The sequence below is a fragment of the Geotrypetes seraphini genome, chromosome 7 (genome assembly GCF_902459505.1).
Source record: "Geotrypetes seraphini chromosome 7, aGeoSer1.1, whole genome shotgun sequence".
NCBI lineage: Eukaryota > Metazoa > Chordata > Amphibia > Gymnophiona > Dermophiidae > Geotrypetes > Geotrypetes seraphini.
The window spans coordinates 43,212,697-43,229,678 of record NC_047090.1 but is presented as its reverse complement, the minus strand read 5'-3'; the positions used below and the strand labels follow the sequence as shown (position 1 = coordinate 43,229,678).

Sequence of the window (16,982 nt, the reverse complement as noted above, 5' to 3'; positions counted from 1 at the left end):
TCTTTAAATTACTGATTTAATTTACATTTTCCTTCTTAGCTCTTTCTGGGCCAGAACCCAAAGCTCTGCTCGGTACTGTGCTGATGTCAGAATTGGGGGGAGGGGGCTTGTGAGCCGGCCACGTACGGCCATGGCCCATCCCTTCACGGAGTTGCTGCTAAGGGGGGAGGGAGGGCAGGAGATGAGAGCATGTTGGCTCCAGGTCGGCTTCAGGGGTGGGGGGTGGTGCAGTATGCTGGCAGATGGAGGCAGTGAGGCATCCCTGATGACAGCGGCTTCAATGGGGGGCAGGCAGGGATCCCCGACGGCGCTTGCGGCCTCTGTGGACAGGTCAGCTTCAGGGGAAGGGGAGGGGGCTCAAACTCGACACAGAAGGAAAGGAAGGGAAGGGGCATGAATATAGAGGCACTAACTTGGGATATAGGAGGGAGGGAATAGAAAGGAAAAATTGATGGACATGTATGTGAGTGAGAGATGGTGCACATGGGGAAAGGAAGAAGAAAATTGGGTATATAGAGAGAGGAGTGAGGTAGAGATACATGGGGAATAGAAGGATGAGAGGGAGAAATGTTGGATATGGTGGTGGAGAGGGCAGATTGAAGGGGATACAAGTGGAAGGAATGTTGGCCATAGTGATGGAGGGAGAAATGTGGCATTATGCTGGAGAGAGGTGATAGAAGGAGAAATAGGCATGGGGCTGAAGGGCAGTGTTGAAAAATGCTGCACATGATCCGGGGAATGAGAGGGGGAGAAATGTTGGATGTGGCAGTAGAGGGGGTGGGATAGATGCTTGGATCTCTCAAGACAGATGGACAGTGAGAGAGAGAGAGAGGGAGGGGGGAGACACATTACCAATAGGGGTGGATGAGAGAGGAAGAAAAGTTGGACTCGTGGAGGGACAGAGAAAGAGAGATGTTGGTTGGGAAAGGGAATGGGGTCCAGAGGAGTGGAAGCGTACAAGAGGCAGAAAGAAAGAAATATTGGATATGCAACCAGAGACTCATGAAATCACCAGACAACAAAGATAGGAAAAATAATTTTATTTTCAATTTAGTGATCAAAATGTGTCCATTTTGTAAATTTATATCAGCTGTCTATATTTTGCTCTATATTTGTCTGAAAAATTGTTAGATTGCATATTTTATTTTTTTAAAATCTTTATTCATTTTTAAAACTTTCAACAAGTGTAACATATAAGATACAATCATTTTATACTTTAACATCACTTAATATACCATCAAAGTTTAACTCGCATCCAATACCCCTCCCCCCCTTATACCCAACAATTGTACTTAAGCATAATAAATCATAAAATATTCCCTCCCCCCCTCCCCATCCTGGACGTGTATGAACAAAGGGAGAAAATAATATTCATTCTGTACAATATTTTGTTAATGGCTCCCAAACATCCCTAAATATTTTTTAAATACCCCTGCTGTATGGCTATTACCCATTCCATTTTAAAGATATTTGTCTATTTTTCTATGGTTGTTACTGATTGCATATTTTAAAGTCATCTGCCTTGACCTCTTTGAAAAAACCTCCCGACTATTAATGATGATTAACATTTTCTGTGCATACAATGTGCTTTGTGTTTTTTTAATTTTGTGGTTACCATTATGTATTAATAAGATTATATTGTGTGCATATGAAAAATAGATGATAGAAATTGCGTTACAATTATTATGGGGGTGGGGCCAGGGGTGGATCTGGGGCAGAGCTTGGGCGGGGGTACTCGGTTGGTATTTGTTAGGCTTAGGGCAGTGGTTCCAATCCATCCTGGGGCCCCGCAGCCAGTTGGGTTTTCAAGATATCCCTAATGACTTCTTGAGAGAGATTTGCATACCTGTGACTTCCATTATATGAAAATCTCTCATGCATAGTCATTACGGATATCTTGAAAACCTGACTGGCTGGGGGTTCCCCAGGACAGGGTTGAAGACTACTGCTTAGGGGGTACTTGGCTTGAATTTGAGAAACACTATATTTAGGGCTTCCAGTCTCTTCTCATACGTCTTTTGGTGCAAACCTCATACCATTTTTGTTGCCCTCTTCTGGATTGCTTCAAGTTTTCTTATGTCCTTTACCAGATATGGTCTCCAAAACTGAACACAATACTCCAAGTGGGTCCTCACCAATGACCTGTACTGGGGCATCAACACCTTCTTTCTTCTACTGATTACACCACTCTTAATACAGCCTAGCATCCTTCTGGCAACAGCCACTGCCTTGTCACAGTTTCTTTGCCTTTAGATCTTCGGACGCTATCACCCCAAGGTCCCTCTCCCCATCTGTGCACCTAACGTATGGAATCTTCCAGGGACTAACAGAAAGAAGATTATCGAAGGTATAAATCTAATCTTCCATTCATTCAGTCTTTACATTAAGTTTTGTTGGCAGTGAATTCGATGGCACATTTTGCTAATTTTCTGTGTGACTAGAGGTTGCTCCACCTTTAGACTAAGCTGTAACTGCTTGCCAGATTTCCTTAGAATGTTTCTTGTTTAAATGAAGTATGAGAGAGACTGTCAAAATGTATTAATTGGGTTTATACTTACTGATTATTAGGTGTGTGTTCATCAATTTGTGTTTTGTACTGATGCCATTTTTTTTTTTTAATAATGTGATTTCTGTTTAAGATATCGGTACCCATTGGAGGACCTCCCTTCCCTTCTATATGGGGTAAAGGCTCGAGCACAATCATATGATACTTGGGTCAGTCGAGTTACAGAAGCGCTGGCAGCTAACCTCAACCACAAGAAAGGTTAGGGATAAGTTCATTCTAGACTTGACTGTATCTAAAAGATGTGGCAAAGATCCAAATAACTTACAGGGGCAAGATATGGTGTGACAGTTAATAGATACAAGATGCCTCTTCAGGCTTGAGAGAGATCTGGTGCTGGCTGAGGAGGTGAATGGCAATGTCTGGTGTGAAAACACTACAGCTACCTTTTCTTGTAGATTTTGTACTAGTTTGCAAAGTGAAACTACATGCATGTTTAAAACTAGCCTAGGGCAGGGGTCAGCAGTCTGTGGCTCGCAAGCCACATGCAACCCTTTCACCACGTGGCTGTGGCTCTTGTTTCAATGGGTTAGTAGCATCGATTCCTACAGCTGCCTGCTGCTAACCCGGAAATGCCTCTGCTGTGTCCCACCCTCTGTCATAACTTCTTGTTTCTGCCTGGACAGGATGGGACAGAGGAGTGGCTGCTGGGTTAGCAGCAGGCAGCTGTAGGAATCGCTGCTGACCTGTTGAAGCAAGAAAGAGCATATTTGTGAGTGGGGTTGTGATGGGGGGGGAAGGAAATACATTGCAGGAGGGATGGGAATGGTGAGAGGGGGCAAAATGGATATAAGGGTGGAGGAGAAAGAGAAATGGTGCACGGGGAGAGAGGGAGATATGGATATGAAACAGCTCATCTCATTTAAATTGGTTTTCTCTATTTTCTCTAAGTACTTGAAGTTTTTTTATTTTTTTTTTATTTTTATTTATTCAGCTTTATTTTACATCAAAAGAAATTCTTTGATAAAGAAACATAATAATTCCCAATTGGAAATAAAATATTAAGTATACATATATATTACCATGTTAACAGTCCACTACTATGGGAGAGAGAAACAAACAATAATCAGGGATAGCTGATTTTAACATAAGAAAAATTATACATATCATAAGTACAGAGCATAACGGTTGTTACTAATTACTCGGTCTGGTTGGTGACTTCAGTGGGCATCTGAGGGGATACAGAAGCCGCTTTACCCTCCAAGAAAAATTGTAATTGATCAGGTTCATAAAAAACATATCTATTTGCTTGATAAGTAATACAACATTTACATGGAAAGCGTAGCTGAAAGGTAGCTCCTAATCCCAACACAGATTGACGTAACATTAGAAATTTTTTCCGACGCAACTGCGTCCATTTAGAAACATCTGGAAATACGGCTATTCTAGAACCATAAAATTCAACATTCTCAGCCCTAAAGAATAGACGAAGAACTGCTTCTTTGTCTTGTAAAAAGACAAAGGTCACAAGCAAAGTAGCCCTTTCAGAAATTTCAAGAGATGAAGACTCCAATAAATTTGTAATATCTAATTCAGTCTGTTGGTTTTCTATGTCCTGAGTCTTTAATTTTGGAGTATTTAGATAATATATTTTCTGTAAGGGAGGCAGTGAAGTCTCAGAAAATTTTAAGACTAAAGTTAAGAATTGATGAAAAAGTTCCTTAGGTGATTGTAGTCTGGTGACTGGAAAATTAATTAATCTCAAATTTAAATTCCTATTGGCATTTTCCAGATTTTCAATCTTCCTAGACAACATTGCTTTGTCTTTAACTTGATAATCAAAACTTTTTTGTAAATCAGAGACCTGTTGCTCAAATTTATCTAGTCTCTGGTCTTGATGTTGAATTTTCCCCTCAATCTCTTTCAAATGCAATGAGGAAGTATGCATAGTTGTAACAGTATAGGAGCATACCTTATGAAGGCTTTCAATAGCCTCCCAGAGTGCCTCCAAATCAATCACCATTGGTTTCTTCAATGGGGTCAGAAGAGAAACAGGAACCATCGGTGAAGTAATAGAATCCAGTTCAAATTTAGTTGTTCCATTAGCTGACCTTCCATGAGCTCCTAGTCCCCCAAACGCTGGCAATTGTTGTATAGGATCCAGCGAGACTGAAACTGCCTCCGGGGTCAAAGGTAAATCCGGCAGCGCAAGCGGAGTAAAAGATGTCCCCGCTACTTCCTGCAACGCCGCCGGTGAACCCGACATTCTTCCAGGGCGTGGGGGGGCTCCCGGACCAATTGGGCTAAGCGAAACCTCGCTTCCCGAAGTCGAGATCAATCCCTCTCGACAAGCCGGAGCGCCCTGAACAACCGGGACAGCAAACGAAGTTATTGCTGTCTGGCGCGTTAGCGAAGAGACTGAAGAGGCAGGAAGAACACCTCTCTGTTTCCCTCTGCGTTTGGGCATGCTGAAAAGGTACGAAGCAATATTTCAAAGTGCTTTAAATCCCCAGTGTAGAGAGAGCCTCGAGCTATGCGACTAGCTCCGTCGCCATCTTGATTCCCTAGTACTTGAAGTTTTTTGTGTTAAATGACTATATATACCCATATCACATTAAAAATAGTATCTCGAACCCGCTTCTCTACCCATTGTGGCTCTTTGTAAATCTTGGGTCAAACATTTAGGATAAAATAGCTCTTTGCTTTAAAAAGATTGCTGATCCCTTGCCTAGGGAAACCCTAGCTGCAAAAATTTACATGTAGTTTTAGTGCTGATGCATTTTTCCCTGTTGAAAATATGTTGTCATCCTGACCTAAGTTCTTTTTTTTTTTTAATATTCTTTATTCATTTTTTTATCTAATAACAAGTGCAACAGATATTAGCAGTAAAACTTATACAATATCACAATTAAAAATAAAAATAAATCCCTCCCTCCCAACCCTATTCTTACACATGTAATTACATATATATATATATATATATATATATATAGTTCTTTATTAATCTAATCCAGGGGTGCCCAACGCGTCGATCGCGATCGACAGGTCGTTCGCTCAGACGACCCCAGTCGATTGCACAGCAGGTTCCCTTCTTCCCTTCTCTTTTTTTCCCCTCCTGACTGGCCCGCCTCTTAAAGAACACTGGCCAATCAGAGTGCTGGAAGGGCGGGGTGAAGGTCGGTGGGGGACGGAGCTCAGCGCATCACAAGAAATAGAAGCGCCTGTAATGATTGAGGTAAGAGCGAGGCCTAATGCTGCCCGATATACAATTTAAAAAACCCCAAAATCGGCCTCCCAATCAGTGGCGTACCGAGGTGGGGCGGTCCGCCCCCGCCCCGGGTGCACGGCTTGGAGGGATGCACAGCCGTCCAGGTCCTCCTGCCCTTCCTTTCCACCGGTCTGCGCACGGGGCTCGCACCCGCCGCCCAAATGGTGCTGTTGGTTATCGCGGGAGTTGACGGCACCATTCGAGCGTCGGCGCGGGACCAGGCAGGCACAAGTTCCGAGCGCGGACCGGGGGAAAAGAAAGGCAGGATGACCCGGACCTGGCCGGCTGTGCACCCCTCCAAGCCGTGCACCCGGGCGGATCGGACCCCTTCTAAATCCATTGTACTTGTCTTTTATTCAGTTCCACTAATGAGCATTGTGACAGGCAGTTCTTATGGGGCAGTTCTTGGAAGTAGTTCTTTGTTTTTCTGTGCCTAAGTATTCTATTAATTTAACTTCCTTATTCCTGTGGGGATCTCCAAAGGGGACGAATGGGAGACGGCAGGTGGTACTTTAGCAATTCTTACAGGTTGCTATAGGCCTCAGGAGCTGTCTTTCCTCTGCCGTGGTCCTGCCCCTCCTCTAAGTCAGAGACAGGCTTGGGGCAGAGGGAAGACAGCTCCTGAGGCCTATGGCAACCTGCAAGGATCGCTAAAGTACCAGCGATCCTCTCTGCAGACTGCTCCCTGCTGGAATTAGGTAAATGGATGTGGGGAGGGTAGGCCTTGGGGGGGGGAGTGCAGTCCTTCAAGGGGTAGTGCAGGCCTTCAGGGGGGGAGTCAACCTTTGAGGGGGAATGTGCAGACCTTCAGGGGGGGTCAGGCCTTCGGGGGAGGGGGGCTGTATAATAAAAAAATATTTGAACATAAATACAAAGTACACTTGGTGTGTGTATGTGTATATATATATATATATATATATATATATATATATATATATATATATATATAAATAAATATATATATGTTTAGCATTTTTATTGTTGGTAGATCATTTTGACTTGGTCATTTTAAAAGTAGCTCGCAAGCCCAAAAAGTGTGGGCACCCCTGATCTAATCCATCAATCTATAATTAAACTTCCTCCCTCCCCCCCACCCCTGAACAATTATATCAGCTGGGGAAAAATGAATTGAAATTTATTAAAATTTCCTTTCTGCAATGCTAACATTCTTTCCATCTTATACATATAACACAGTGAATTCCACCCAAAACTGTAATTTAATCTATTCCAGTTTTATTTATATATCCTAGGCATTTTGATACTAAGAACATGGTTTAATCGCAGAGGAAAAATGAGTCGCCATTCCAACCATAACCAATCTGGAATATTTTCAGTGGGCTCTGGGAGGACCTAATACATACCTTGGCGCAAAATATAGGCTTGATGATACCTATAAAAATTGGTAAATTTACCCCTCCTTCTCTAATTAACTTTAGCAAAGACACTAAAGCAATTTTAGGAATTTTACCAAGCCAAACAAATTTTGTAAAAATTCTGTTTAACCTTTTATAAAAGGACCCCTGAAAAAAAAAACTGGTATCATACCCATTTGGTAACAAACCACAGGCAATATCATCATTTTAATCGTTTGGACTCTCCCCTTCCAAGACAAATGTAAAGGATTCCATTGCTCACACATTTCTGTTACCTTTTTGTAATAAAGCTTTTTCATTTACTATCATTGTGTCTTCCAGTGTATTTTTTATCCAAATTCCTAAGTATTTTATTCCACCTTCCTTCCAGATAAAGGGAAATGAGTCAAACCTTTTGTACAATGTACATTAAGTGGAAGAACTTCAGATTTATTCCAATTAATCTTATGTTAATTCAAGCAAGCATGGAATGATTGATTCAGGGTTTCTTGAATGAAGCAGTATATCATCTGCATAAGCAGAGACCTTATATTATCCCAGGACAAGCAGGCAGGTATTCTCACTAGTGGGTGATGTCATCAGACAGAGCCCCGGTACGGACGTCTCACAAGCACGTGTTGCTTGTAGAAACTTAAAGTTTCTAGATGCCCGCACCGCGCATGCGCCGGTGCCTTCCTACCCGGAGATCCGGGCGTGTCTCCTCAGTTCTTTCTTTTCCGCGGAGCTGAGAAGTTCAACTTCATCATGCGCTAGCTGAATTCAGTTAAAATTGCCTTCCTTGTCCGCGTTTTCGCTTTCTTTTAATTACAGTTAACAGTACTTTTCTTTTTCAGTTAAAAAAAAAAAAAAAAAAAAAAGATTATTTCCTCCGGCGGGTCGAACGGACCGGCCACGTGGCTCAGGCCCACTGGCTTCGACCTCGCTGCGGAGATTTTCCGGCCTATGTCCCGGCCAATCACCGGGTTTAAAAAGTGCAGCAAGTGCCAACGCGCGATTTCACTCACGGACCCTCACTGGCGCTGTTTGCAGTGTTTGGGCCCTGACCACATGGCACGCTCATTCAAGCGGCGTTGCCTATTGTGGGAATCGATGTTCAAGATGGATGCAGCTAAGGATCCCTCAGCCTCCACTTCATCTGATACCTCTCCGGTTCGGGCGAAACCGGTATCGACCCCTCCTGCATCGAGTGTGGTGAAACCGGCATCGCTCAACCCGACACCATCCACGAGCTCGACGTCGGTGCCTGCCCCGGTCTCCTCGGTTCAGGTACCTCTTCCTTCCACAGTGCCACCAATGGTCATCAAAGTGCCGAAAGCTACTAAGCAGAAGCACTCGGCCTCGAAGGAGCGCGATGTCCGTGCAGGAGGACCCCCTTTCGGGGCGGATCCCTCCTTATCGGCTTCGCTACGGTCCGTGCTGGAAGCTCAATTCGTTGAGCTCATGCAGACCATCGGCCCCGGGCTCATCGCTGCCATACAGGGTGACCTCCCGGTACCGGTCCAAAGGGGCGGTCCGCCCCCTCCCCCTCCCCCACACCGTTCGACCTCGACAACCGACGAGGACGAACGGGGGAGGGCGGCGATGCCCACGCGGCAAGCCTCGCTTACCGATATGCCGCCATTAGAACCCATTACGCCTCCGCGCCAACATGGGACCAGACCTCCGATCGATACTCGAAGCCCTGGGCATAGTCAGGAAGAGTTCTTCCGTACTCCTTACCAGACTTGGGTAGCATCGCAAGAACCCGCATCGCAAACCCAGTTGCGATCCACCGCTTCCAGCCCTATCCACTTGGGGGCCTCGGGAGACCATGCGATGCACAGACGATCCCGATCCCCGTCTCGCCACCGAGACGGGCACCGATCGAGACACTCATCCTGGCACTCCTCACGCCATTCGGAAGTGTCACCGCAGAAAAAACTGCAACGTAGGGGATACTCCTCATCAGAGGTGTCCCCTCCGGGGGGCCCGGAGTACGAGGAGACATTGGTGCCCGATTCTCCTTGCCACTCCCCGATGTCCATGGACCTGGAGGCCTCCTCCTCCTCCAGCCCGTCCCACAGACCGACGCTGGCGGAACAATTGTCCTTCTCATCATTCCTCCGACAAATGGCGGATGATCTGGATGTGACCCTTGACACGGGCTCCCGATACTCCAAAGAGTATCTGGACACCATGCATTTACCTAACCCTCCAACGGAGTCGCTTCGGCTCCCCTTGCACAAATTACTGGACCAGACCTTCATGCAATGCTTCGAAACACCGTATTCCATACCGGCGATCCCCAGCAAACTCGATGCTCGATACCGCATCGTGCACCATAAAGGGTTTGAGGGCCCTCAACTCTCCCACCAATCCCTACTGGTCGAGTCCTCTCTTAAACGCTCTCATCCCTCCCAGGTCTACGCCTCTGTACCGCCGGGCCGAGAGGGGAGAACGATGGACAAATTTGGTAGAAAATTCTACCAAAATTCCATGATGGCGTCACGGGTGCTAAACTACAATTTCTTTTTCTCTTCCTATCTGGAGTTCTTCTTGCCGGTGCTCCGCAAGTTTACTCCGTTCATAGACAACCAAGCTCGATTCGAGTTCGAGGAAGTGGTAGCCTCCCTCTCCCAATTACGCCTCCAGCTGATGCAATCCTCCTTCGATGCATTCGAACTCTCGGCACGCGCCGCCGCAAGCGCGGTAGCTATGCGTCGCCTGGCATGGCTCCGTACAATCGATATGGACCCCAACCTCCAGGACAGACTCGCCAACGTACCATGTGCTGGAGCTGACCTGTTCGATGAGTCTATCGAAACTGTTACCAAGAAGCTGTCGGATCATGAAAAATCTTTTCAATCCATCCTGCGGCCCAAACCCAAACCTCAACAGTCTCGACCTTCCAGGCCACCCCTGATTTACCAGCGGCGTTACATGCCCAGACAAACGCCTGCTGCGAGACAGCCTGCAAAGAGACAACCTCCCCAAAAGTCTCAGCAAAACCCTCAGCCACCGGCTGCACCTAAGGCTCCCCAGCCCTTTTGACGCCCCTCCCGGGAGCATAACCTCGGCCTCTCCCATAGGGGGCCGCCTCCATCTTTTTTACCATCGATGGGAGGCCATAACCACGGACCTATGGGTCCTCACCATCATAAGAGAAGGATACTCTCTTCAATTCCACCGGGTCCCCCCGGACCATCCTCCAAGAGAGTATCCTTCAAGCTCGACGCAGACCGCCCTTCTTCTTCAGGAAGTCCAAACCTTACTTCAGCTTCGGGCTGTCGAGCCGGTCCCGTTAGACCAATTGAACCGAGGGTTTTACTCCCGGTACTTCCTCGTCCCGAAGAAAACGGGCGACCTGCGACCCATTTTAGACCTTCGGGCCCTCAACAAGTTTCTGGTCAAAGAGAAGTTTCGCATGCTGACTCTGGCTTCTCTATACCCCCCCCTCGAGCAGAACGACTGGTTATGCTCCCTGGATCTCAAGGAGGCCTACACTCACATCCCCATTCACCCGGCCTCCCGAAAGTTCCTCAGATTTCGGGTGGGAAATCTGCACCTACAGTACCGAGTGCTACCATTCGGCCTATCTTCGTCCCCCAGAGTCTTCACAAAGTGCCTGGTGGTAGTGGCCGCAGCACTCCGGGACAGGAGTCTACAGGTGTTCCCATACCTCGACGACTGGCTCATCAAGGCCCCGTCAGCCCCAGAGGTCACTTCGGCGGCCTTGGCTACAACCTACTTCCTCCAAAATTTGGGCTTCGAGATCAACTTCTCCAAGTCCCATCTACAACCCTCCCAGTCCCTCCCCTTCATCGGAGCGGTCCTGGACACCACCCGACTCCGAGCATTCCTGCCCCTGCAACACATGGAGTCCCTTCTTCATCTCTGCCAGGCGGTGTCTACTCGCCAAACTCTACCGGCGAGACAACTGATGGTGCTCCTGGGCCATATGGCCTCCACAGTACACGTGACACCCTTTGCCAGACTCCACCTCAGGATCCCCCAGTGGACCCTGGCATCACAGTGGAATCAGACGTCCGATCCACTATCCAAACACATCTCAGTCACACCTGCTCTTCGGCAGTCTCTACTTTGGTGGATGACCTCTTCGAATCTATCCAGAGGTTTGCTGATGCACTCTCCCCCCCATCAGAAAGTTCTCACAACCGATTCGTCGAATTATGCATGGGGGGCCCACCTGGATGGTCTCCGCACCCAAGGATTCTGGACCAGTGCGGAAAGACTACACCAAATCAATCTACTGGAACTCAGAGCCATCTTCAATGCGCTCCAAGCTTTCCAACATCTACTTCACGACATGGTAATCCTCATTCGCACAGACAATCAGGCCGCCATGTATTATATCAACAAGCAAGGAGGCACGGGCTCGGCCCTCCTTTGCCAGGAAGCTCTACGAGTCTGGGACTGGGCGGTGCGCCACAACGCCCTACTCAGAGCAGTATACATCCAGGGGGAGAACAACGTCTTAGCAGACAAACTAAGCCGTCTGCTACAACCGCACGAATGGACTCTCCATTCCAGCCCCCTTCACCAAATCTTCAAGCAATGGGGGACGCCTCAGATAGACCTCTTTGCGGCTCCCCACAACTCCAAACTGCCTCAGTTTTGCTCCAGGATCTACACTCCTCATCGCCTCGAGGCAGATGCTTTTCTACTGAACTGGGGGAAACGATTTCTATATGCGTTCCCACCATTCCCGCTGATCCAGAAGACTCTGGTCAAGCTGAAACTCGAACGGGCCACCATGATTCTAATAGCTCCTCGGTGGCCCAGACAACCTTGGTTCTCCCTCCTACTCCAACTCAGCAGCAGGGAACCAGTACCACTTCCAGTGTTTCCTTCACTGCTTACTCAACATCAAGGATCACTACTTAATCCCAACCTGCAGTCTCTCCACCTGACAGCTTGGTTCCTCTCAACGTAACCCCTCACCAATTCTCACAAGAAGTGAGGGAGGTCTTGGAAGCTTCCAGGAAGCCCGCCACTCGACAATGCTACTCCCAGAAATGGACCAGATTCTCCTCATGGTGTGTTTCTAAGTCAAAGGAACCTCAGCGAGCTTCCTTATCCTCCGTGCTGGACTATCTCCTACACCTATCTCAATCTGGGCTCAAGTCCACATCCATACGAGTCCACCTGAGCGCTATTGCGGCGTTCCACCAGCCCCTACAAGGGAAACCCCTCTTGGCCCATCCAGTGGTCGCCAGATTTATGAAAGGACTCTTCCATGTTAACCCTCCTCTCAAACCACCCCCAGTAGTTTGGGACCTCAATGTAGTCCTTTCCCATCTCATGAAGCCCCCGTTTGAACCACTCAACAGGGCCCCTCTTAAGTACCTCACCTGGAAAGTGCTTTTTCTTGTAGCCCTTACGTCCGCTCGCAGAGTCAGCGAACTCCAGGCACTGATGGCGGATCCACCATTCACAGTATTCCATCATGACAAGGTGGTCCTACGCACTCACCCGAAATTCCTGCCTAAGGTGGTTTCCGAATTCCATCTCAACCAATCCATTGTACTTCCAGTATTCTTCCCTAAGCCCCATTCTCACCACGGAGAATCGGCCCTTCACACTCTAGACTGTAAACGTGCCTTGGCTTTCTACCTGGATCGCACCAAGCCACTCAGAACCACCCCTCAACTTTTTGTCTCCTTCGACCCTAACAAGTTGGGAAGACCCGTATCGAAGCGCACCATCTCTAATTGGATGGCGGCTTGTATCTCTTTCTGCTATGCCCAGGCTGGATTATCACTTCCTTGTAAGGTCACAGCCCATAAGGTCAGAGCAATGGCAGCCTCAGTAGCATTCCTCAGATCAACACCAATCGAGGAAATTTGTAAGGCTGCCACCTGGTCCTCGGTTCACACATTCACCTCACATTATTGTCTGGATACTCTCTCCAGACGGGATGGACAGTTTGGCCAAACAGTATTGAAAAATTTATTCTCTTAAGTCGCCAACTCCCCCTCCATCCCACTGAGGTTAGCTTGGAGGTCACCCACTAGTGAGAATACCTGCCTGCTTGTCCTGGGATAAAGCAATGTTACTTACCGTAACAGTTGTTATCCAGGGACAGCAGGCAGCTATTCTCACGTCCCACCCACCTCCCCTGGGTTGGCTTCTCAGGCTAGCTACCTGAACTGAGGAGACACGCCCGGATCTCCGGGTAGGAAGGCACCGGCGCATGCGCGGTGCGGGCATCTAGAAACTTTAAGTTTCTACAAGCAACACGTGCTTGTGAGACGTCCGTACCGGGGCTCTGTCTGATGACATCACCCACTAGTGAGAATAGCTGCCTGCTGTCCCTGGATAACAACTGTTACGGTAAGTAACATTGCTTTCTGTTCCAACTTACTCTTGCCAGTAGATGGAATTTGAAATTTTCAGTCTGTTTACCAAGATATATAATGACTTTTGAAAATTGAATGCTCCATGTTTTCTGGGAATTCTGTACTTTTTCTGTACGACCTGCTAAGATTTTGTTTGAAAAAGCAATGCCTACTGTACTTTTCTTTATTCTAGTAAGTTTGAAAGTTATAATCTTTAAATCTTGAACAAAATGAAATAAAAGGAAGGGTCATCTGCTGTGTTTGGTCAGAAAGTCCAAACTCAGCAGGACTTTTACAGAAGTTATAAAAAGTAATTTCCAGCACACATTTCACATTATCCTTGTACATATACATCCCTTTTGTGTCTGAATAGTGGTGCAGTGATGTGTTTATTCATAATTGTGTGTGGCTATGCCGTCGTCTTTTAATTTTCATGCAATTTTGTTGCAGATGTGATTGAGCTGAAAGTGATGTTGGAGGATGCAGAAGACAGAAAGTTTCCAGAAAATGATCTGTACCGTAGACTCAGGGATGCAGTAAAAGAGGCAGAAACTTGTGCATCAGTGGCTCAGCTGCTTCTGAATAAAAAACAGAAACATAGGTAAGGGGATTTCTAGTGCAAAAAGCACATGCAGTGTTCTCCCTAGAAATTTTTTCCAGCCGGGTGGCATGAAAAAGTAGCCGGGTGGAGCAGGATGGGGGAAATTTGGTGGTGCAAATATGGTGCTATGCAAATTACCCCTCCCTGCTCACAGTGAAGGAGTAGGGCAGGGGTGTCCAACCTTTTGGCTTCCCTGGGCCGCATTGGACGAAAAAAAATTTTCTGGGGCCGCACAAATAAAGGCCGAGCAGGTCCCAAATTTGCAATCACTAATATAGAAGATGTACGTATCTAATAATAAACCTTCATTAAAGGAACACTGTGGAGAGGAACCCCAAAAAGCAGTAATACTTACCCTGACTGAGTGATCCTCCACGTACACCGCTGACAGTGGAAGCAGCCACAGGCTTCCGCATCTCCACTCTGATGAGCAGGGATGCGCACTCCTGGTTTTCCCATTCACTTCTATTACAGCTACGGTGAGCCTCATCAGAGCGGGGATGCTGCATCAGCTGTCATCGATGCACGTGGAGGATAGTTCAGTTAGGGTAAATATTATTGCTTTTTTGGGCCTCCCACTTTGAGCTTAGGCTCCCTCAAAATGAACATCTCCCCTGCTGTAGCTAGTAGGGATCCTCAAACCTCACCAACTGACGGCCACCTCCTCCTCCCCCAAGTTCTGCAGGTGGCAGCAATATTGCAGAGCTGCTGCCTTCCCCTCCCACCTTGGCTTTCATGCATGCTTGAAAGCAGTGGCAGCTTGAGGATATTGCCATTGGCTGCAAAGCTTGGAGATTTTGGGTTGTCAGACTGGAGGAAGATGTCTTCAGGTGGCAGGGCTTGGGGATCCCCAATAGCTCTAGTATTTGTAAATTGTACTCAGGCGGGGAGAAACTTTGGTGCCCATCTACTAATTTTGGGCTCCAGTCCTTCCCCCAAATCAGCTGTACAGTATGACTACTCCACTGAATATAAAAATAATTGTGATGCACATATCCCAAAGCTAACATATACCAGTTAATAAATTCAAAATAAAACAATTTTTTCTACCTTGTTGTCTGGATATTTTTTTTTCCATCCTCTTGGTCCTAGTTTTTCTTTCTGCTTTTTGTCTATCTTCAACTAATTCTCTTTCCAGTGTCTGCTGTCTATTATTTTCTCCTCTTCTCTCGTTCCATTTCCTTCTTATGCCTGTCTCCAACGTATTGATTTTTTCTTTTCCGCTTTCTTAACTTTTTCTTTTCTGCCTCTATCCATGCAAATCTTGCCTTCTTTCTCGTCTTTCTTCATTTTAAATTATCAGCTACCTCTCAATTCTCCATCTTCTCTCAGTCCCTAGCTCTCCCATTTCCCATCTCACTCCTTTCCCAGCCTCCTATTTCGATGAAGAAATGGAAGCCGAGATGAAGCGAGAATGCAAAGGCGGTAACACGGTTATTATGGGAGACTTCAACTACCCTGGGATAGACTGGAGTCTCGGAAGCTCAAATGCGCTAGGGAGACAGAATTTCTGAAGGCTGTACAAGATTGCTTCATGGAACAGCTTGTTAGAGAACCGACAAGAGGAAATGCCACTCTGGATCTAATCCTAAATGGGCTAAGGGGACCTGCAAAGGAAGTGGAAGTAGTGGGACCGTTGGGAAACAGCGATCATAATATGATCAAGTTCAAGATGGAAGTAGGAATACTGAAAGGAAAGAGAACCATAGCGACAACTTTTAACTTCAGGAAGGGTAACTACGAAGCAATGAGGGGAATGGTAAAGAAGAAACTTAGGAACACTTCCCAAAAATGGCAGACGGTAGAACATGCCTGGTCCTTTTTCAAGGACACGGTGAGCGAGGCACAAAATCTATATATCCCCAGATTCAGAAAAGGGTGCAACAAGAGTCGAATAAAAGACCCGGCGTGGATAACTAAAATAGTGAAGGAAGCGATAAGCAATAAGAAAAATTCATTCAGAAAATGGAAAAGGGACAAAACTGAGGTAAACTGGAGAGAGCACAGGAAGTATCAAAAAGAATGTCACCGTGTGGTTCGAAAAGCTAAAAGAGAGTATGAAGAGAGACTAGCCAGGGAAGCACGAAATTTCAAACCGTTCTTTAGATATGTTAAAGGGAAACAGCCGGCTAGGGAGGAGGTGGGACCACTGGATGACGGAGACAGGAAGGGAGCGGTGAAGGAAGAGAAAGAGGTCGCAGAAAGACTTAACATGTTCTTTTCATCTGTATTCACAAACGAAGACACAACCAACATACCGGAACCTGAGCAATTCTTCAATGGAAATCAAGCACAAAAGTTAACATCCATAGAAGTGAGCCTTGATGATGTGCGCAGACAGATAGAAAAACTAAAAACTGACAAATCCCCGGGTCCGGATGGAATCCATCCAAGGGTGCTGAAGGAACTAAAGGAGGAAATAGCGGAACTACTACAGCAAATTTGCAACCTATCTCTGAAAACAGGTGTGATTCCAGAGGATTGGAAGATAGCCAACGTTACGCCCATCTTTAAAAAGGGATCAAGAGGAGACCCGGGAAACTACAGACCGGTGAGTCTGACCTCTGTTCCGGGGAAAATGGCGGAAGCACTAATAAAAGGAAAAATTGATGAACATTTTGAAAAACACGAACTTCTGATAACCAGCCAACATGGTTTCTGCAGGGGGAGATCGTGTCTGACCAACTTATTGCACTTCTTCGAGGGAATTAACAAACAGATGGACAAAGGAGACCCCATAGACATCATATACCTAGATTTCCAGAAAGCCTTTGACAAGGTGCCTCACGAACATCTACTCCGGAAACTGAAGAACCATGGGGTGGACGGAGACGTGCATAGATGGATCAGAAACTGGTTAGCGGGTAGGAAACAGAGGGTAGGGGTGAAGGGACACTAC

At 46.6% G+C, this 16,982-nt stretch overlaps 1 protein-coding gene across 1 annotated transcript in view; it reads left to right on the top strand.

Moving 5' to 3' along the window:
- The window catches only part of KDM5A (lysine demethylase 5A), a 374,123-nt gene that overhangs the window by 243,474 nt on the left and 113,667 nt on the right, over positions 1–16,982 (top strand). Inside the window, 2 exon segments of the mRNA XM_033952792.1 lie at positions 2,640–2,764; positions 13,933–14,083. Coding sequence (XP_033808683.1) covers positions 2,640–2,764; positions 13,933–14,083 — 276 coding nt within the window.